This window comes from Zootoca vivipara, chromosome 9 (assembly GCF_963506605.1).
Source record: "Zootoca vivipara chromosome 9, rZooViv1.1, whole genome shotgun sequence".
In the NCBI taxonomy this organism is placed as follows: domain Eukaryota; kingdom Metazoa; phylum Chordata; class Lepidosauria; order Squamata; family Lacertidae; genus Zootoca; species Zootoca vivipara.
The window spans coordinates 14,061,731-14,085,217 of NC_083284.1; the positions used below are offsets into that span (position 1 = coordinate 14,061,731).

At 41.8% G+C, this 23,487-nt stretch overlaps 1 protein-coding gene across 4 annotated transcripts in view; it reads right to left on the reverse strand.

Moving 5' to 3' along the window:
* Window positions 1–23,487, reverse strand: part of WDFY3 (WD repeat and FYVE domain containing 3) — a 125,871-nt gene that overhangs the window by 56,315 nt on the left and 46,069 nt on the right. For 3 of the 4 annotated variants that reach the window (XM_035112491.2, XM_035112492.2, XM_035112489.2), the window contains exons 12-23: window positions 22,974–23,431; window positions 21,149–21,232; window positions 15,063–15,240; window positions 13,829–14,043; window positions 12,290–12,402; window positions 10,255–10,486; window positions 9,477–9,577; window positions 7,503–7,721; window positions 6,706–6,887; window positions 4,719–4,950; window positions 3,798–3,958; window positions 1,739–1,850 (exon numbers count right to left, since the gene is read on the reverse strand). In XM_035112491.2, coding sequence (XP_034968382.2) covers window positions 1,739–1,850; window positions 3,798–3,958; window positions 4,719–4,950; window positions 6,706–6,887; window positions 7,503–7,721; window positions 9,477–9,577; window positions 10,255–10,486; window positions 12,290–12,402; window positions 13,829–14,043; window positions 15,063–15,240; window positions 21,149–21,232; window positions 22,974–23,431 — 2,287 coding nt within the window. The remainder of the gene's footprint in view (window positions 1–1,738; window positions 1,851–3,797; window positions 3,959–4,718; window positions 4,951–6,705; window positions 6,888–7,502; window positions 7,722–9,476; window positions 9,578–10,254; window positions 10,487–12,289; window positions 12,403–13,828; window positions 14,044–15,062; window positions 15,241–21,148; window positions 21,233–22,973; window positions 23,432–23,487) is intronic. The other variant, XM_035112493.2, reaches the window with a different exon arrangement.

Below are 23,487 nucleotides of genomic sequence, written 5' to 3' on the forward strand. Positions count from 1 at the left end.
GACTTCTAACGCATTTTGCTTTCAAAGGAGACTCACAATCCATTTGCTGAACAATTACATGCAAATAAGACAACGCACATTAGAGATGGGGCAATTACTCAATTATACGGGGTGCTCAAACATGTGCTAACAATGCTGGCCTAATTAGTACAGCCACAACTCAAGGCAGGCACAACCATCCTTCAAACTTGCCCATCCTCAAACTGGTGGTGTGCCCAGCAGAGGATGGCATAGTGGGGATGCCCAGCTCAGATGAATCGCTGCAGCATACCAGGATGGAGTGGGGGAGGGGCGCAGTGATGGCAAGGTTGGTGCAATGTAAATTGCAACCCAATGCTCCTGCCATGGTGGCTGCACCACACCAACCTCAACATCATTGCCTTCCTTCTCTCCATCCCAGGATGTTGCAGTGATTCAGCCAGACAAGGGCCAAGCAAGTGGCCCAGCCCTATCAACCTGTCCACTACTGCATGTACCCTTCCTCCACCACTGGCAATTTGCAGGGCAGCGAGTCGAGTGAGCTCTGTGGACTTTGGCCACAACCCATACTCTTGCCGTGAGCTACTTACTCCACTCCCTGATGCCTGTTTGCCCTCTCTGTCCAAGGTAAGGGTTTCTTTGTTTTTCTTGTTAGGTGGATGGGACTATAAGATGTGAGGGGGAAATGGGGCGCTCAGGTGTGCAACTTAAACTACTTGAAGAAACGTAAAGCTACTGAGATTTTTTTCAGCATTGATTTCTGGTCAGGCCAGTGTCATCCATCCCTTGCATCAAATCTCTCCCATAAACAGCCCATCTAACTCACTTTTGTTTATACTGACCAACAGCAGTTCTCCAGGATTTCAGGCAGATCCCTTTTCCAATCCACACCTGAAGATGCTGGGGACTGAAACTAGAACCTTCTGCATGCATATTTTGTTTTCATAAACTTATTTCATTATAAATGCAAAGCTCTATCACTGAGCCATGATCCTTCCTGCTCTCATAATATTCCCCCATGGAAAAGCATGCATGAGCCTAAAGTAAAAACCATCATTTCCACCAGTAATGTTCATTTGCTGAAGCAGATTTTTATCCTGCCTTTTCATTTTGAAAAGTGCCCAAGGCACTAATAGGGACCAACTCGCATATGACTGGTCAGCCAACAGAGCAGTAAGAAGCTCCATACGTTTTATCCAAACTCCACAAAAGCAAAGACCACAAACTTTGACTATTTTAAGAATCATAGATTTCGAAGCATGGGCCATCAAAAATAATAATAATTCATGGACAGAATAATTCTCGGAGATTACAAATCTTGACATACGAGGAGGGACTACAAATCAGATGCCTATAGGCCAGGAGGTGATAGAAACCTTGTGAGAATTTCCTAGGAGCAGACTGCTTGGTAAACAAGGGAGAAATAAGCATGGCAAGGTTCCAGATATGTATTCTAAGGGACAGCAGGATGCTGCCAATCATGTTCAATTATTATTTTATTGTGCAGAGGTGCCAACACCACAAGGCAAAGCCAAAGAGCATGAGTCAATGCCTAAAGTTTGTGATATTGGGGCAGAGATCAGGATTCCCCATCCCATGTGCTGGGTGTTCCTCTACTTAGGAGGAAAAGAATTTAGAGGGCTCCCAAGCTTGGATCTGAGCCTCTAGTACCATGGTCAATGTGTAAAAAGCACCTTAAACTCTATATTGCAACTAAACACTGGAACTAAAGAAGTGAAAGAACTGCAACTCATCTCACCCAGATATCCTATCAGAGCTGCACCAATGGTACGTGCGGGTCCATTCAGATGTCCTCCTGAATTGTGAAGCAGCTTCACTGGAGTGGCATTCTCATGAGATGAAACAGCCAACTAATTAAAACAAGGAAAACTGATCATTTAGAGGGTTTCTTCAGCGACACAAAGTGTTTAATACATTTTCATGAAGTGGCAGAATAATGCTTAGCCCCCCCCCCAAGGTAAGGTTAGGTAAATTCTGAACACTTGAATTTTAATTCAAGGATTAATGCAGGCTGAGATGTGAGGTAGCAGAACTAGCAACCTAAAGGGGCAGTGGAAGTATTTCTCTTGGAAGTTTTAAAGAACAGGTTAGCATATATGGTTTAAATTGCTTTTAATTTATGGACTTGAGCCAACTCTTTGTGGGTCCATATAGATAGAGGCATCATAAAAGGAGACCAGAGGTGGCTTCTGTAAAAATGCTAAGCATATAGTGGGTCCTGAATTCCATTAAACCCAATGTTCTCCAGTTCTGTTAGAGTATATCTCTCTAAAATTTAGAAGTAAAGACAGGGAAATCAATATGAAAAAAACAAACAGCTGATCTTACAATGTCCAATTTCCCATGGTCATCTCCCACTCTGCACTTATATGATTTTTTCATATCACACTTTAGCACTGGTAGACCCAGGAGAGGGAGAAGAAATTAGTGCTTTTTTTTTTGTGTGTGTGTGTGTGTGTTTTTCTATTACGTTTTATTGTATTTCATATTTGGTGTTAGCCACCCTGAGCCTGGCTCTGGCCGGGGTATAAATAAAAATTTAAAAAATAAAAATAAAATAAAAATACCCAAATATGTCTACAAAAAGACTAATAGCTTTGCTACTCAGCAATATTGTATAAAAGAGGTCATAAGAACACACATTACTAGCTACTAAATGATCACTGCTATATTATCATTAATTACTATAATGAATAAAATTATCAGTAATGATAAATATTATTACTACTGACATCAGGCAGGCACCTTCATTATACTTTTTTTGGTGCCGGCTTAAAACATTTTATTTTTGGGAAGCCTATCCAGACACCTAGATGTACTTTACTATCCAAAATCATTCAAAACAAAATCACATTAACTGTTTTTACTAATATTTTATGGGATATGGATGGCACTGCGGTCTAAACCACAGAGCCTAGTGCTTGCCGATTAGAAGGTCGGTGGTTCGAATCCCCACGACGGGGTGAGCTCCTGTTGCTCGGTCCCAGCTCCTGCCCACCTAGCAGTTCGAAAGCATGTCAAAGTGCAAGTAGATAAATAGGTACCACTCTGGAGGGAAGGTAAACGGCATTTCCGTGCGCTGCTCTGGTTCGCCAGAAGTGGCTTAGTCATGCTGGCCACATGACCCAGAAGCTGTACGCTGGCTCCCTCGGCCAGTAAAGCGAGATGAGCGCCGCAACCCCAAAGTCGGTCATGATGGGACCTAACAGTCAGGGGTCCCTTTACCTTTACTAGTTTTTTAATGTATTTTTTTGTAAAAGGGGTTTTATTACAATCAAGGAGTATATGAATTTTGTTTAATAAATTAAAAGAAAGATATCTACGCACAAGCTATTAACAACTAAGGAAATTAGTTCCAACTGTTTTCTCTGTTTCAGCTTTAAATGCTTGCTGCTAACTTTTCTATTCTGCAGACACTTAAGAACACATATTTCCACAACAGCTAATTGATGTTTGATTTAAACTTTTTATATAGCTTTTACTGTGTGGTTTTATGTGTGGTTTTATTGCTGCAAGCTTTGATTTTTTGTTATTTTAAAAAAGAAATAGTCATATATAAATATTTTGATAAATAAAATACACAAATAAAAGGTTAACGCCTTAGTCTCAATTTAGCAGCCCCAGCACACATGCATAGCTTCCAATATTAACAGTGATGGTGCATGCTCTTCTGGATATTCCTCAGTACTGAAATATTTGTGTGACATCCACAATCACGTAACATGGCACTTCTCGAGTTAAAATCATAAAACTAGCCAGATGGTAAAGTCTTCTTCAACATGAGTGTTCCAGCTTACCTGCTTGGCTATGGCCTTACTGTCTAGTTTGTTATAAACTTTTCTAATCCTTGCCACTGTCAGTGACGAAACAGAGAGTGCATAGAGGCCAAAAGAAACTTTCTCTTCTGGGACCAACGATACTGGAGATGGGCTGACTCCTTCTGGTTTTGAATCCTTGCCTTCAGAATGAGAGAAACACATTTCACTATGAGCTGATGCAACGTAGTGGATAAGACAATGCCCTGCTTTGCCCAGTGTTTTGTCTCCCACAGTGACCACCCAGACCTGGTAAGGGCACAAACAGTGGCAGGAATTCAACAGCCATCTCCTTGTTGCAGTTCTGCAGCAACTGGTACTCTAGCAATAAATGGCCCCTGAAACTGGATGGCATGTATAGTCACCATTACTATAGAGGCCTATTCACCGTGAATTTGTCTAACTCTCTTGTAAAGGCGTGTAAGCTAGTGTGCAAAGTGCAATACGTAAACACTAAAGAACAATGTTAATTAATTCTATAATTAAATTATATAATATAAATTAATTAAACTATATTGCGGGGGGGGGGGTTACTAGCTAAACTCTTTAGGATTTTACCATCTCGAGCCAAATTTATAAATCCTCAGTTTAAAGTATTATATCTCATTTTAAGATTGCACTAAAATTATCACAAAGTAGCTAAATTGTATTTTGTGCACCTTTGAGGTCTCCTCCCCTTTTGTTTCTTTGCAGATGCCAAGTTACAATAGTTTTGACTGAGGAAGAATTTTTTGTGATAGTACTGCTTTGAATAAAGAACGTGCTTGCTTCTCAAAGTGATATCATGTGTGTGTGTGTGTGTGTTTCCTTTCTGTGTATGTGAATAAATTAATCCTACTCGAACCCAAATCAAAAGACAAGCAAACAAACAAAAAACACCACACTAGGATAACTTTTACTTACATGGCATATATACAGCTTGAAAGCTTCCAACATAGTTTGGTCCTAGTTCATAAATCGTGCTAACACTTGATGGAGGCAAGACCTCTTCTAAGAAATGGGTTGGCCCCAGACGCCAAACAAGGGATGAGAGCTGCCGTTGAGCAGGTGGCGAGCCTATATAGGTGTAAACTGTGCTGACTACTGGTGGATTAGCACAACTTGAACCCCCAGGACTACTGTGAATATAATGAAGCTGTAAAATAAATACCAATGCTGATCAGAAAAAAACCATTTTTTAAGCATACATAAATTCATCTAAACATTAATGGAAGTCTGTAACAGAATAAGAAGCTACACAAGCTGACTGTGATTAGACCACATGTACTGATGGCAAACATTTTGAACATTCCCTCCAGAGGGAATTTAATCTGGTTAAATTTGCATATATTTGCATATGTATATAAAGTATTTCAGCATGAAACTGTCTTTCCAGGCATACTTTCAAGGAAGAAAGGCTGCTTTTAAAAAGTTTTTACAGTATCAGAAAAAAGGAACGAAAAATGAGAAAAACCACCTTCAAAATTTAGCAACATGTGTTAAGCATTTAATGCTGCAATCCTATGCACACTTACCGGAGATAAGCTTCACTGAACAGCTAACATCTGAGTAAGCATGCACAGGAGTGCACAGCACAACTGCATCTTTAGTGAAAAGGTTGTTTCATTTATAAATGCACCATCCATTCAATGAAATATTTCAACAAGAAAATTCCTCTCTGACAAGAGACCTAAGAATACCCCTGGCGGTAAGAACACATGTGATATTTGTGTTTAAAAATACACACAGATGCGCAAACATAAAATAAAAAGATTAATTCTTTTCCAAATCCATCCAATCTGAATATTCTCCAAATCACGTAAACGTACTGATATAAACAAATGGTTCAAATAAATCAATCCCTCATCTCTCCTCTCACAAATCACTCAAAGGTAGGACCAGACACATATCCCCTCTCACCGTTAATCCAAGGCATAAAGCAATGTCCTTCCCAAACACTTAAAACGTTGGAATTGATCTCCTTCAAAACGCAACCAACACAAAACCCAAAATCATACAATTCCTTCACACCCTCTGCTTTTCCCTGCCTCCAATTAAAGTCACCCTTTCATATCTTCTCCAACCTGACTCCATCCTTCTCTCCTAGTGATGGCTGGCTAGCGCCAGCAGGAACAAAAGCAGTAGCAAATGAAGCAAGTCTCACATCACCAAAGTGAAGTACAGTGGTGCCTCGCTAGACAAATTTAATTCGTTCCACGGGTCTTTTCTTATAACGAAAAATTCGTCTAGCAAATCTCATAGGAATGCATTGAATTATTTTTTTAAAAAAAAATTGCCCATAGGAACGCATTAATTGAATTTCAATGCATTCCTATGGGAAACCGCAATTCGCTAGACAAATTTTTCGTAAAACTGTGCTGTTTTCTTAATAGCTTCTTGTCTCAGGTACAGAATTGGGTTTGTGGTGTTGGATGGTTCACTGCGTTTGTGATTGAGAGAGACAGCCTACTCCCTCTGCTAACCAGCTATTCTGTATGCTACTCAAGGCTAGTCATCTGGAAGAAATCCCCCAAGGGAAACAAGATAACTCCAGGCCTTTAAAAGAAGATTTCAAAAAACCAGTAGTATGGACCCCATGATTACAGAACACCTGGAAAGAAGGTTCTGATCATGGCAGCAAAAACTGTGCTTTGATCTCTGATAACCGATTAACACTGATCTCACATGCACCCACAATGCACAATCTGGTTCAGAAGAAAACACCCACTTCTCTTTAACAGCTGGACCATGATTTCAAAGCCAACCCCATCAGCAACGCAAGGCAACCACTCCAGGTTGTACTCAAACCTTAAACACAAAACATGCAAAGGTAGTAACCCTTCAGAGTGCTCGTAGTCCTTCACATACATTATCTCAAGTAAGAATCAGACTGTCATTGTATTCAACTCACCTTCACAGTATTTATCAGCTGCCCATCAATGTAGAGTGCAGCGGTGCTGTTTTTCAGCATGCCTTTGCTCATAACTAGAACCATATGATGCCACTGGCCTTCCACTATATGGTCGCCGCAACGAAAACGAGTGCAACAAGGGAGGATTTCATAGCAGGAAGATTCTTCACTGAAGTCATCAACTGAGGACAAAAGAAAATTAAATGGCAGCTCCTATTGCCATATAAATATATACATTAATTGAACAGTCCCAAGTAGGAAGCAGGCTGTATGCAGTTATCCTCAAAAGTAGCTAGACATCCAGCACAGTGCTATAGCCTCAAGGTAGCAAGTAACAGAGTAAAAATGTTATGTATCACAATTTTTCTATTCAGTGCACCAATAAAGCATCAGATTCAACTACCGTAAATTAAGATTTAGTACTGTACATTTAGACCTATCTGCTCCCCACCTTTTAAAAAAATATTAAGTATGTTATGATTTGGGCAAGTTATTTGCATTCAGAAATGCGGCAGTTAAAACTTTTCTAAAAGTAACTGTTGATAGAAGGGAGGAAAAATTGCAATCCTGGTTTGAAGAAAACCTAGAATTCAATGTTTCCCAGTTCAGATGTCACAGGGGAAAATGTGGTTTAATAAATCAGGAAATCTAATGTTGAAACTGGGCACATAAGCGGGAAAAGGACTGCTCAAACTCATCACTCCATTCTGGTTTTAGGGAGGAGCATGGGCTTTATGCCTTCTTGTCACAATAACACAGAATGGTGAGGAATATATACTGCACAGTGTTCTTCTTACCATAGTTCTGAAGCAGTTCTTCTTTAGTTGAAACAATCAGTGACCGGTCTTTTGCAGAAAGGACAATGGCAAGGCATATATAGTGCTGCTCGGAGCTGTTTGCCCGTCTTACAACTGTAAGTAACCTGACTGGGTGATGATTTGGAGCTGTACTAAAATGTTCTATACAAAACCAACTTGAGTAGCTCAATCCAGATGGGGGTGGGAAAAGTCTCTCTCCTGTAAGAAGAAGGGGGGGGATGAACACAAGATGAAAAGACAATGAAATTGAACCTGAAACGCAGTCTTTGCATCAGGGAGTAATTCTAAAGCTACCACCTTGAGTGAAAGACAGGAATGCAACTGGGGGTCCCCCAAGGCAATGGAGCCGGGCAGAAGTTTCCTGTGGGGTGACCACATTCCTGCCTTCAAGCACTAGGAGGAGCAAACCCAATTGGGTCAATTATGAAATCACAGTAGAAAAAGCCTAAACATTAACCTTTTCCACATGCTCACACCAAGAATGCTATAGAACAGGGGTGGCCAATCTGTTCTCCTCTTCTTTTCTTCATGTTTTCGGATTTTACAACATAAAGTCCCCCCAACCCCACAAGACAATATTCCAGCTCTCTCCCACCATCTCAGATCACAGCCAACCAGGGATCAGACTCTGAGTGAGATGATATCATGCTATGTAGCCAATAAGATTTGGTTATGAACCAACGCCAATGAAGACAAATGAAGTGGCATTTCCCCTGCTGGGGAGGGGCATGTGGATGTCTCCTACACTGCCTGTTCCCCTAGCACAATATGTCGGGGCAGGACAAGTTGCTTTATTGTTATGGCAATATGAAGACATATTCCCTACAGAAATTCAAAGAATACAGTTGCCCGGTTGCCTTGGAAACTGAGAAATGTACTCCCTTTCCCTTCCCTTGTCGTGGTATTCAGATCTGCATCTAGCTAACACCACGTCTTGCTGTGATCTGCTTTTGCACTTCCTTTGTTATGGTGCGGCAAAACAGGGAGTATCATCCTAGTTATAGTAAGGATGCTTTCCCTCCTTCTACATGCTGTTTCAAGTCTCCCCCACCAATCTTCCACAAGGGGGGGGGCTGCTTTGTGAGGAGCAAGAAAATGTTCATGCAGCTCGTGACCCCAGTTCAGCTCAGCTCTAATAATTAGATAAATGCAAAACTCCGGATTCTTTCTACCTAGTTGGGGGAAAGCAGGGGAGTAACAGGTACAGTTGAGCATGCTGCTCATTTGTGAGCTGGATGCAGCCAGCATGCCACATGCCAACCAGCTCCCCACAGCCTTATTTCCCTATCTGGGCATTGGTGATGCTCTGCGCTATGATCAGGGAATAAAACTCCTCTGCTGGCCCAGTGACAGGGTTGAGGGGGCTGGAAATCCTGTATTTTACTCTTCACGGAACCCTTCTGCAAAATGTAAAAAGGCAGTGTCGCCCTCCACCCACAAAGGGGTGGTGGTGAATTAGGATGGGAGTGGTTTTGCAAGAGTGTGCATCCTGCCTTGGTAGACAGAGCTCTATGTACAGGTGTAGTGAGTATGTGTGCTACCTGTGTGGCAATGGAGAGTGTGCAAATAATGGCCATGGCCACTGCTGATCACCAAAGCAGCCCCGGGATGTAAAAGGTTAATCGCCCCTGGCAACCAGCTCCATGTAAGAACTAAATGGCTCTTCTGCCACTGGGTTATTTTTTTCTGTGCCTATGCTTACCATTACTTTTCATTATATCAAAAAGTCCTGCACAATTTTGGCTGCAGGAAACACTTTGCAGTAGTCTGATGGAGCTCCATTACAATAAACATAGCTTTTCTCCTGTTGCAATCTTGCACCTTCCTGGTGCATTCAAGAGGATTTATTTACATAAATTAAAAGTAAACTGAGTCAACAGGAGTTATACGGCTGCTTTCAGAAGATGACAGATGCACCAAATCCACCCCATATGTCTATTGAAAAGGACTTACCAGTTCCAATTCCACTGACCACAGTGCCATCAATAAGCCCAGTTGTGACCACATTGTTGGTAGGTGCATTATGAGGGGCCAAACTTGGTAAGAACAGACAGCTGTTAAATAAAGATCAATGAGTTAGGAACAGTACTTCCAATCAACACCCATAGGTGTTATCACTTAGTCCATGGTAGGGAACAGAGGGAGAATTTTAAGCAAAGGGGGGGTATAAAAGAGGGAAAATACAGATTGCGCAACACGCTCTTGATCCCTTAATGATCAAGCCAGCATTAGGAGCATGGCTCCTTTTCTCAAGAGCATGAACGAGAATTCATTTTGTGAAGATAATTCCTTGTATAAATACTTGAATAAGTGAATTACAGAATTTAATATTAATGCATACTTTTAAGATATCAACTTTGCAGATTAAGCCTCTTTACAGATTAGAGGGGGGGGAACCTGAGTAAAATAGACAAGTTGCTCAAGAAAGCGAAGGTGTATATTTAATCTACAATAATCAAATATGCTGAGATTATTCCATGATCACTGAACTGCCTTTCTAAAGCTGCTACTTGAATTATTAATTATATTTCTCCAAGACTGATTCCATTCCATTTCCTCTGACAAAAATTTTCTAGGGAACGAAGGGATTTTTTTTTTGAGAACTGGGTGTCGGTGCCACTTCTTCCATGGCACAACTAATGGTTTTAAAAATCGAAGAAGTTCATTAGGAACTGCAAACATTATTCTGTAACAAGAAAAGAGAAAGAAAAGAGCCTTTACGAGACCTTACCCAAACCCTTCAAGAGACGTGTCAAATTCAATAAACGCAGGAGTAACTGCTGAGCCATGAAGTCTAATATCATGTGGGGTTGTCATGGAAACCAAACATTTCACCCTCGTCAGGGGTACTGTGCTTCCTTCTGCTGGTTTTAGGAGGCTCTTGCTTATCCTGTAGTGGTTATCTTCATGTAAACTGAACACACAGTCAGTACCCAGGCCTTCCATTGATGTAATCATGCTATCTATAGCAGAAGTTAAAAAACGAAACACTTTTTTAAATTAAAAAAAAATAGAAGATCCACACGAGATTAGTATTGTCAGTAAGGAAACCCAAATACAAAAGACTTTGTCTTTTCCTACAAACTCCCAAAATATTTTTGCCATTCAACCCACGGTTGATTCGCATGACTACCAGTTTACATGGTGTAGCCACCAATGGACTCCAGGTGGTTGCAAACAATGTGCATCAAAATTAACTGCCTGTGAAACTTCTGTAACAGAAGTTTTATCTATACAAATGCAAGGTTTTCTAAACACAGGTTAATTAACTACAACGTAGCCAACATAAATGGAAGTATTTAAAATTAAATCGAGCTCTGCTATGCCAGATTAACTGGGCTGTGACCAGAGAAAATAAAATCCTTCCTTTCTTCTTTGCAATTAAAGAACAGTAGGTCTTAATTGCTGTAATATCAGTAAAACAAATGGAAATTTGGGAGCACCCAGTAGTATATACCATTCACTATTTGAGGTCAGGGGACGCGGGTGGCGCTGTGGGGTAAACCACAGAGCCTAGGGCTTGCCGATCAGAAGGTCGGCAGTTCGAATCCCCACGACGGGGTAAGCTCCCGTTGCTCGGTCCCAGCTCCTGCCAGCCAAGCAGTTTGAAAGCACATCAAAGTACAAGTAGATAAATAGGTACTGCTACAGCGGAATTGCTGCCAACCATGTTTCCGTGTGCTGCTCTGGTTCACCAGAAGCAGCTTTGTCATGCTGACCACATGACCTGGAAGCTGTACGCCGGTTCCCTCGTCCAATAATGCGAGATGGGCGCCGCAACCCCAGAGTCGGTCACGACTGGACCTAATGGTCAGGGGTTCCTTTACCCTTTACCTTATTTGAGGCCAGAGGTTTACCAATATGAAATAATAACTGTCCTACTTTGCAGTAAATGGAAACAGAAAAGCATTAAAAGGCAGGTTGTAATAACCATACCTCAGCAGTTCAAGACAGCAGGCTGGCCTTTAACCTTTGTTAAGAGATCAGGAACAGCTGGAGGAGCAGAGCCTTACAGCTCAGCCCCAACCCCCCAACCCCACCCCTCGTCAGCATGATTTGCTCCTCTTCACCACTGACCAAAATTAAGGGGTGTGACAGAACCAAAAGCATCACCCCTCTTTATCCAGTGTATCTAGCAATGAGTCCATCATTCCATAACAGTAACGCAGTTGCCTAACACAGCCTGAGCTTTGCATACATCCACAAAATAGCGATTGATTCATCTAACTCAGGCATCCCCAAACTTCGGCCCTCCAGATGTTTTGGACTACAATTCCCACCTCCCCCGACCACTGGTCCTGTTAGCTGGGGATCATGGGAGTTGTAGGCCAAAACATCTGGAGGGCCGAAGTTTGGGGATGCCTGATCTAACTGGTAGGGAAGAGACATTTGCTCAAATTTGCGCCTTTTAAAAGTTATATCCATGGGTGAAAAGCTATTTCCTTGCGAGAACAGCCAAGTTTCAAAACTGCCATGCACCTGTGCATGCAGGACCAGATCTTTAATCTGGAAAGAAAAAGCTGTCTTAAAAGCAGGGCTGTATACTTGTTTCAGATCCAGTGTCCTAGTTGGCCACATCCAGAGTCAGAATTGCTGCCAACTGTTACCTATCATTAAGCTCCATAAGGGAAATCCTCACTCCTTGTTATTACCTACAAGCATTAATTAAATCTCACTTGTTAGCTCTCTGAAACATTGTTGAAGCATGGCCAGATTTCAGTCTGGCGGTTACTAATGAGTGCCTCAAAACTATTTCAAACACTTACTTCTCAACTCTGGCTCATAACTGAGCGAGCTTGGTTTATGCACTCTGTATCGTTTCAACAGCTTTTTATCCCATGCTCCACAATTCAGAGGATTTCCCAAACGTAAAAATTCCCTAGAGGAAAAATGTAGAGGGAAAATAAGAAAGGCTTCAAAGTCATTTGCATTCCCTTTTATTTGATTAAGTGCAACAGCTGCCACTCGAACATATATATATACATTAAAATGTGTTTAATCAAAAACTATTTAGAAATTAAACAAAGCAAAATACAGACAAAAAAACCCCTAAATTTTATTTAGATATAAAACATTTGTCTTATACTCGTGCTAGATATAAATAACTACAACTTATCTAGAACCTTTTACAAAACTTTTGTTTTCTACAGAAAAGGGCTACCAAGAGTAGCAGAACTGTAGTGATCCACATCTACTTCACCAATGTCCATATGGTCTCAGAGGAGACAAAATCCTCTTGGCATAATTATGGGGGCTTTTTGTATTGGGAAGTAGATGCAGAAACAGATTAAGATACAGACACATCACCTTCAAGTGCTTGATTTCAAATGCTATCAATTTAGACAAACTAAAACTGCATACACACCACAGCTCAGTTCACCTAACATTTATGAACATATTCCCAGATGTACATTTTACAGGGCCACATTTGAAACATTAAAATAGTTTTCAGTGCATCATAGTTCAACTTTGTAGTGTTTCTTTCAGCTTTCCCCGCTCTCCCTCACCCTATGGATAGAACAGTAAAACACGACAGCTGCTTCAGTTCATGAAGCTTCTCCTGTTCACAAATCACCAACTTCATTATCAAGGTGCTTAAAGCAAAACAAGTGTTTGTGAAAGTGACAGTGTATAATACTTTTTTTTAAAATGTGGAGATTGTTCCCATGTCATGTGTGAAGCAGTTTCAAATGCTGACCTATTTCAATATGTTTTGCACAGTGCAAAAGAACTCTCTCACTCTCTCGGTGCCATGATAAACAGAAACAGGGAATGTCAGCAATATAAACTTAAGGAAGTTTAATACTAGATTCATTCTTCTCTCTCTTTAAATAATCCTAAGGCCAACCTCCATGTCAATTCAATAAAATACATTAATTTCCATGATCAGCAGCAGCAGGAGGAGGAGAGGAAAGAATGTGAAGAAAGAGCTATGAGGGGTCCCCATCCTCTGGACTTCCTGGGAAACTCAAAAAACCTGCTGTCTGCTGTTTCCAGGAACTGTTCTAATTGTGAGGCTTTTGTGAGTGAGCTGAGAGTTTGTTTGGACCTTGGGTGAGAACCTAGAGGCTGAGAGGGGTGTGTGTCAGAAGGTAATGAATGGAAATTGATTCGCCTCTATTAGTAACTTTGTATGAATGTAACTTTTTTGTAGCTGTGTATTTTTGTAATTTCTTGTTTAAGTTGCCTGTTGTTGCTTCAGTTTTTTGTACACCACTTAGAGATTTTTTTAAAAGTCCAGGAATCAAATAATCAAATCAAATGTGAATTATGAGAATTTGAATTAAACCTACTCTTCTACTTACCTCAGCACCATTGGTTCCAAGGCCTGAGAGGCCAACCTTTCAAACATCCTCTGGAGTGGCGGGTGCAAAGAGTGGTCCTCATCGGCAAGAGCTGCACTACATCTCTGCAGAAGTCGTGCATGGAGTCCAGCTTCACACATGACTTGCTGATTTCTTTCGGTGTGCACTAGAGACTGCAAGATGTTGGCCACTGCCAGCTGAAGATCTAGGGCATGCTACAAATTTTGCACAGGCATAAATGAAGCAAAGACAAAACAAATCTGTAAGAAAACACTCAAGAAAATTGTGCCACTTGCCGTTGTGTGTGTGTGTGTGTGTGTGTGTGTGTGTGTGTGTGTGTGTGTGTGTAAAATTTAGGATACTGCACAGTGGTCTGCTGCTCAAAGAAAGAAAAGTAAAAAAACACAACAACCTCAGGACAACCACAAACTCTTAGGGGCACTTAAAATAGCCTTTAGGATTCTGGTTGTTAAACTCTGATCATTTTTATTTGACAGTTTACTGATCAAATTAGCCAAGAACAAGTATACATATTTTATAAATAGAATTAATGTCCAACTCACATATTTTCATACTATCAGCTGACAAAAGCAGTCTGTCCTATACTTTATTTGTGTACTGTGGAATCTACACTTAGTGTAGATGCTTGTTATATAGTTTTTAAAAACAACAACAAAGCAACAGTTGTGTTAGAAAAGTCAGGTTTCTGCTACTACTGATTTTGGCTTTTTGAAATATAGCTATCAAGGACTAACAAATGATGGGCACCTTTAAATCTCATAAGGCAGAGTTCTCAAGTTGGCATGTATTCTGTAGGTAACGGCTGGAATCCAATTAGCTTATTTAGGAACTCTCAAATATTTCAAAGTGCCCAGCAGGTCCTCATGTCATGCCATAAACTTTGGAAACCCCCTGGTTTCCCATTTCAAATGTGCTTTGTCTGCTATGTAGCACAGGGAGCTACTGTTCTAGAAACAGACCAAAAGATGAAAAATCCAGACCTTCTTTGATCAGAGGGAACTAGTTGGTTGTGCTGCTCTTTTTGATTCAAGCCAATAACTTTTACAGTGTCTAAGATTCAAATTCACTGCTTCCTAGTAAAGCTCAAGAGTTAACTTTAAGATAAAGCAATGAATTAGGTTAAAACAGATCTTAAACTCCCCCAATGTATTCCTTTCTAAGCTTTATTAACTTAACCCTATAGGGTAAGCAGTATATTTGAAAAGGTTCTCACTTCTGGCTGTGTATTTGACCCAACAGAGACCAAGAGGTCCAACATGGAAAGCATAGCCCCAGGATGGATGATGACAGCGTCTGAACTCTGCAGAGACACACTTCCTTTGTGCAGTTTCAAATCAGTAGGGTTTTTGGGAGGAAATACTGGAGGTGTTGAAGTAGAATGATATGCGTGCCTAGAGATGAGGAAAAATAATAGGGCTTTAACACACATGCAACATTAAGCTTTTCTCAAAATGCAGCATATGGATTAAATATGCCAAAGCTTTTCTAGTATTCACTTTCCAGGTGGTATCTTCTTTTCAGATGTTGCACATGCATAGATGTTGCTTGCTGGCTCTTCCTAGAATACCAGCTTAATGGAAAAACACCAGTAGCATTTGTGGATATAGAGATAAGCCTGCAGGCATTATGGCAAAAACCGATAGCAAAGAAGAAGAACCACAAATTAGGTTTTTCAGCCACATGACTCCGAGATACTGGGCAGCCCAGATGAACAGTAACCTTAACTAGTAACTCCTCATGCATCGAAATAGGTTTAAGCCCAAGGAGGTGAAATTTCCAAGAAAACATCGGGTCACGTGGCCAATCTGGATTGAAACATAAACTTGCATCTCTCAGGAAAGCCCCCTAACCCTGCCTTCTCAAAAGTTGCTCTGGAATCGACCACTTGTAATCGACCACTTGTAAAAGGATTTAGTGCATACTTGTCCCCTCTACATCATCTCTCCACACACCACTTCTCATTCGAGCATGAACAGCTTTTGGCAGGGTTACTTGCACACCCTTTCTCTGTCATCAAGACTGTGGCGTTTGCTCAGTCTTGGGGGAGAATTACAAATCAGCACACAGCACTTTGAATGGAATTGCAAAGCATGGCAGAGAATGATACTCTGCTAATAATCAAAGAAACTTAATGCCAGCTCAGGGCATTTTGTGGATCACCACTTTCTCCAATGAACAAGAAAATGTATTTCCTAAGGGAGCGGGGGAGGGAGTTCTGACTAAACAGCAGAAGCCAGCCCAGCCAAAAGGGACTCAGAACACTTGGCAACTGTAATTACCAATGGATAAGAGCTTTGTGCACTGAAAGAAGAGTTTTTAAAGACCCCAAGAGGATTCTGCAACGGTTTCATACAAATCTTAACTAAAGATTCTCCACGGATGATTTTGTTGCCTCAGCTCTCTAGCTCTCCAACTGTGCTTTTAAATATTGCTGGTAATGTTTTGTTTTGCAGTAGTCATCGATAATTTATTGGAATTAATAAATACCACAGTAACATGAATGAAGAAAAACAGCCACCACCCCACCCCCAAGGAAAGTATATATAATCTTTTCCACACAGATTAATGCGTATATATATATTCCAATATATAATCTGTTTCCAAACACAAAACCATGCAGCTCCCCAGGAAGAGATTTTTAATAACCTCTTATTACATTTAAAATATTTTCCCATGATCTGTTAGAGACATGCTTGAAATTTTTAAAAAATGTTTACTCCAGTTGTCTATAAATCTTTATATAATATCTTAGGCGAGGGTGATCTGACATTAAGTAAAAGCGAAACAAAAGAAGTGCCATGGTCAGATCACTTTCTGGTGCAACTGGACTTCTCCGCAACCCTTTCCCTCTGCAGGGAGGTGGGACCGATTCGGATGGTCCGCCCCCGCTACTTAATGGATCCAATTGGCTTCCAAAGAGTGGTAGGGGATGTTTTATCCCATGTCGATGGCCTTTCAGCTGATTCCCTGGTGGCCCGCTGGAATGCGGAGTTAACCAGCGCTATTGACTGTCTGGCTCCGAAGCGCCCTCTCAGATTGCATGGAGCCCGGACAGCCCCGTGGTTTTCCCCGGCGCTGAGGGCAATGAAACAGTCGTTGAGACGGCTAGAGCGCCGGTGGCGGAAAACTCATTTTGAATCAGACCGGACACGGGCTAGAGCTCAACTTCGAGCCTACCAAGTGGCAATGGCGACGGCGAAGAGGACCTTCTTCACCGTCTCCATCGCATCTGCAGAAAACAGCAGGAGGAGACTCTTCCAGGTGGTTCGCAATTTAGCGGAACCACCTGCTCCATCCGGGCCCAGTACGGGCCACATGATCTCCTGCAATGATTTTGCAAAGTTTTTTGCAGATAAAGTCGCTCAGATTCGGGAAGAGGTAGACTCCACCGTGGGAGCAGGGCCGGGGCGGGGGAGTGCTAGAGTCCTGTCTAGTCAAGTTTTGTGGGATCAATTTCAATCTGTTACCTCCGAGGATGTGGACAGGCTGCTTAGACGAATGAAACCAACCACCTGTCTCCTTGATCCTTGCCCATCCTGGCTTATAAAAGCTAGCCAGGAAGGGCTGGGCGATGGGCTTCGCGGGTTGGTAAATGCTTCTCTCCATGAGGGAGCCTTCCCAGACCCGCTGAAAGAGGCGGTTATTAAACCGCTTCTTAAAAAACCATCTTTAGATCCGGCCAATATGGCCAACTATCGCCCAGTCTCAAATCTTCCATTCTTGGGCAAGGTGATTGAGCGAGTGGTTGCGGAACAACTCCAGGCACGCCTGGAAGAAGCGGACCATTTGGATCCCTTCCAGTCAGGATTCAGGCCTCATCATGGGACTGAAACTGCCTTGGTCGCACTGGTCGATGATCTCCGGCGGGCTAGGGACAAAGGTAAGAGCTGTTTCCTTGTTCTGCTGGATCTCTCAGCGGCTTTTGACACCATCGACCATAACATCCTTCTGGACCGTCTAGAGGGCTTGGGAGCTGGGGGCACTGTCATGCAGTGGTTCCGCTCCTTCCTCCTGGGCCGTGTTCAGAAAGTGGTGGTGGGGGATGAGTGTTCAGACCCCTGGGCGCTCACTTGTGGGGTGCCTCAGGGTTCTGTCCTCTCCCCCATGCTTTTTAACATCTATATGCAGCCACTGGGAGAGATCATCAGGGGGTTTGGGCTGGGTGTCCATCAGTATGCTGATGATACCCAGCTCTACCTCTCTTTTAAATCAGAACCAGTGAAGGCGGTGAAGGTCCTGTGTGAGTGCTTGGAGGCGGTTGGAGGATGGATGGCGGCTAACAGATTGAGATTGAATCCTGACAAGACAGAAGTACTGTTTGTGGGGGACAGGAGGCGGGCGGGTGTGGAGGACTCCCTGGTCCTGAATGGGGTAACTGTGCCCCTGAAAGACCAGGTGCGCAGCCTGGGAGTCATTTTAGACTCACAGCTGTCCATGGAGGCACAGGTCAACTCCGTGTCCAGGGCAGCTGTTTATCAGCTCCATCTGGTACGCAGGCTGAGTCCCTACCTGCCCACTGACTGTCTCTCCAGAGTGGTGCATGCTCTAGTTATCTCTCGCTTGGACTACTGCAATGCGCTCTACGTGGGGCTACCTTTGAAGGTGACCCGGAAACTACAACTAATCCAGAATGCGGCAGCTAGACTGGTGACTGGGAGCGGCCGCCGAGATCACATAACACCGGTCCTAAAAGACCTACATTGGCTCCCAGTACGTTTCCGAGCACAATTCAAAGTGTTGGTGTTGACCTTTAAAGCCCTAAACGGCCTCGGTCCGGTATACCTGAAGGAGCGTCTCCACCCCCATCGTTCTGCCCGGACACTGAGGTCCAGCTCCGAGGGCCTTCTGGCGGTTCCCTCATTACGAGAAGCCAAGTTACAGGGAACCAGGCAGAGGGCCTTCTCGGTAGTGGCACCCACCCTGTGGAATGCCCTCCCACTAGAGGTCAAAGAGAACAATTACCAGACCTTTAGAAGGCATCTCAAGGCAGCCCTGTTTAGGGAAGCTTTTAATGTTTGATGGATTTCTGTATTTTAGAATTTCTGTTTTTTTTGGAAGCCGCCCAGAGTGGCTGGGGGAACCCGGCCAGATGGGCGGGGTATAAATAATAAATTATTATTATTATTATTATTATTACCGGCAAATAACAAGTCAAGCCTGGCTTGGGCGAGGGCCATGTGAGTAAGGAATGGAAAATCCTACCGTCCATTCATACGTTCAGCACATAAGTAACGTTCCTGATCTACTAAGCATGACTAGAATGGAAGAATGCTGTGGAATCATGCACTCGCCCACTCCTACCATCTCCCATGTGAATTTCCTCTCCCTTCCACCACTTAGTGTAACCATGAAGCAGTCTCACATCCCCCATCAGCACTAAGCATGCTGAATGCTATCCAAGTTCAAATCAGGAAGGGAAAGACAGGAAGAGGGATGAGGCCCAACAACACAGCCCTCTCCCAACCTGCTAACCACTGTTAGTAGACGGGAAATGGTTTACAGTGGTACCTCGGTTTATGAACACAATTGGTTCCGGAAGTCTGTTCATAAACTGAAGCGTTCATAAACTGAAGCGAGCTTTCCCATTGAAAATAATGGAAAATGGATTAATCTGTTCCAGACAGTCCGCAGAGTACTTAAACTGAAGCGTTCATAAACTGAAGCGAACTTTCCCATTGAAAGTAATGGAAAATGAATTAATCCGTTCCAGATGGGTCCGCGGCGTTCATAAACCGAAAATTCATAAACCGAGGTGTTCATAAACCGAGGTTCCACTGTATCTGCAAGGGGTGAGCTATCAAATCCATAGGAAAGGATTCTTTGGAAAGTTTGGAGAAGTTCGTTTGTTCAAGCTGTTGCTCAAAACACTGCACAGTAAAGACCTTTCCATATGCCCACTATAATTTGTATGTTACAGCCTGAATCATTGCCAATGAAGTATGGTGCTGCATTAAAACAAGTCTTTCATAAGTATGGAAGTATGCCATCACATGCCTTCCTTTCATTCATAGTTCTTTGTTTCCAAGCCATTGGAAAAACCCATGCCACAAAGTTTCACAACCATCATAGAATTGTAGAGTTGGAAGGGACCCCAAGGGCCATCTAGTGCAACCCCCTGCAATGCAGAAATCTCAAGGAAAGCATGCAAGACAGATGATGAATTGTATTACTGAAATGTTCAAGTCTACAAAAACTTTTTTTTGATGGGATATATTGTAATATCATCCAAGGGAATTATTATAGAGCAGATTGAGCCCCCTACACAGCAACAAACACTAAACACAAACAATGTAGCAGGAAAAAAGCACAACAGCAGAAATTGACAAACTTTCTGAAGACATTCAAGCATGTTTTAACTACTCTCAACACAAAGAAAATCAGAAGAATCTAGAAGCTAAATGTTTGCTTCAATTGATTGAAAGTCAGAGTAATCCTAAAGTAGGGGGAATGAATTATGCCACTTCCAAAACCTGGCAGGCCCACACCAGTCAACACAGGAAGCGAGGGTTCAGGATTTCCCAGGAGCCCCTTCCAGCCAGCAGAACTTCAAGTTAGGATTATACTATAAATGCATTATATAATAAGGTAACAAAAAAAAGAACACAATGAGGGGAATTCATTCAAGGACTAAGGAAGCAGGAAGGAACAGAGTGTCAAGAGTGCAGTAAAAGATTGAGAGAGCAAAAGGGAAATTATATCCTGGGAAATGCCAGGTTTACAAAGGACTTTAAAATCAGCACAGAACTTGCACTGATTGACTCTCTAGCTTAGATCAATCACTAAGAAAAAATTATACCTAACTGCTTTTTTGCTGCTATTTATAAAGAAAACTCAAGGCAGTATACAATTCTTAAATCAGTAACTCAAAAATATACTGAAAGTTTTTGAATGCTCCACCACATCAAATGCTCCTTGGAACTACCAAAGCAACAACAACACCCTAGCACATCAAGAAAAAAGTTCCGGCCCTAGCTGCTCCCCACTGTGCTTAGTTTTCTACTTACAACGAATTTCGTTATCAGCACAGAATTTAACATTTTGACGCCCCAGGCTGAAGTTCAAACTGGTATAGTCCATTCTACCACCACACGACTCTAAGGTAATTCTACACCACATAGACCATGCCTTAAAAACTGCCCTGTGTGCTGTCTCAGGGCAACCAATTCTCTCAAAATTAACAATTCTTGGAAGAACAGAGAAGCACAGTAACAGACCTCACTTTGAGGAAGTTAACGAAACACAGAGAACACAGGTGTGAAGGCGGTTGAAAGCGCAACTTCTCTTTAAAAGGATCAGTACCTTTTCCTCGACAAAGCTGGTGTGCCCCAAGGAGAGGGGAGAGAAGTCTCATTTGTCAGGCAAGGAGGGATCTGTTCAGCACGACTACAGACAAAACAAACGTGGAGGGGATAGAGAGGTTAGAAAAGAAAACAAGAGGCTAGAAGCTTTGTTAGTTTTACAGTTTCACCAGTAGAAATACATATTTCAGAATTAGCCAGAGCAAAGGACAAAGAGCACATGGAGGAAAAACTAAGACATACAAAACAGATAGGGGTTTTTTATATATAAAAAGGAATAGATTTTCCTTTTCATTTGTTTGTTTATATTTTGGGTTATCTGCTTCTAAGCAGCCTAATATCTTGAAACAAACTAGAGGTTAGATGCAGATCAGGGACTGATAACGGAAGACCAAGTTTGAATACATACTGATAACCAGATATGATAAAAATTTCATCAGGACCAACATAATATCCCAAGCAAGTCAGCAAAAATTAATGAGTTTTAAGAACAAAGGGGATGAAGGGAAGACAGATAATGAGGAATGGGAAAGACAAAACGGATTAGAAATACTTATGTAACAACAAAACTAACCCAGATTTCTTAAATTCCAGTATTAACCAGCATCAGATAGAGTTCCCCCCAATTCTATCCACTAGAAATCTGAAATTGCTATTTTACTGAGCAATTAAAGATCATGCCACTAATACTTCATAAAAACATTAAAATCAATTGGCAATATTTAACAAAGAGAAACCCAGAGAATACAGCTAATTCTACGGCTGAATTTCAAAACTGCATGAAGTTTTGTAGTCACAAAATGTGTTTGCAATTAAATAAAATAAGGAATAATGGGTGAAGGATGTTCCATGCCTGTGCCCCTCTCCGTCAAAAGCAACAGAGCTATTAGTGTTACATACTACACTACTATTCTTTTCCAAGACAGAAGTAGTAAACAAGCTCAGCAAAAGGAAATGGGTTTATGTTATGGAGTGTTAACTTTAAACGTACCGATTTTATAATCCTAGTACTAGCCACCATATGTCAAAAGCAACAATCCCAGAGACCCAATGCTACTGAATATTTTAAGATACAAGTAAGGTATTAACTCTATTAAAATTCATTGAAAATCGCACATTTAAAATCGCACATTTTTTTAAAAAAGTCACATATTTTATTTGAGCCTGTATTAAAATGGGCTGTGTTTTGATTTGTCTTATACAACAGAATGAAGAACCAACTACTGCCCTTAAACAAAATACCTTAAAATAAACCTACAACCTTTCTTAGGAGTCTCAAAACTTACTAACAAATGAAGGGGGAACTGTTCCAACAAAACAGCTATCTGAAGTTTAAGGCCAGGGAATGGTGCTATCTTTTTTTTAATGGTTAGGTAACTATACAGATTACTTTACAATACCAAAGTTGATAGAACTCCTGTTGCCTCTGAGAGTTGCAGAGGAGATAGAATTTTGGCAGAAGCAACTTCTGCTCAACTTGCCAAAATCCTCTCTTCTGTAAACTAATGTAAGTACAGCAGCCCCATCTACTTTTGCTTGCAAAGAGGACAGGTAGTTAACAGTCATTATTGCCCAAAGTTAGACCTTCTGTCCTACCCCAACCCCTTCTATGAATCATAATTTCCACATGCACAACCTCAAAGTAGGGATGCACCAGTCATAAATCATTGTCTACAAGACAGACACTTAAAAATGGTTGCCAATTCTCAATCTCAGAAGAAAATAATAGAGTACAACCCCCTTAGGGAACGTCAGATAGAAATGAGTGATGCGATTCCCAGACAAAACTGTGTTTCCGACTCCAACCCAAACCTCGCCAATCATACCTGTCGAAAGAGTCCGTAGCTACTTTGTAGAGATAAATAAAGAGTTTGCTGCAATGCCTTAACGTGGGTGACACCGAATCCATGGATATGAGGTCATCTTCCAACAGTCTTTGAAATGGCTGAGTGTTTGAGGGGAAGATGTTAAAAGGGCTTATTTTCCTGGAGTCTGAGAAGCAGCCAAGTAGCCGCACAGCATCGGCCAACTTTTCGTACTGGATCTCTGTTCTGAAGAAGTGTGAATTGGCTGGCTCATAGCGCATTGCTGCAGTCAAGGTACAGAGCACAGTGTGGAGCAGCTCAAACACTTGGTTCTGGTTCACTTTCTCCCAGCCATTCTTAGGTGGAGAGCACAAGGATCTTTCCATGGCAACAAGTAAAGATGTGACATACACAAATCCACCAACTTTTCTGAAAACCGTTCTCGTGCGATGACTCTCTTTCAGCACGGACAGCAGGGCCTACACGGATATTTAAACAAGACAGAACAAACAGGATGTCATGGAGGTCAACTGCA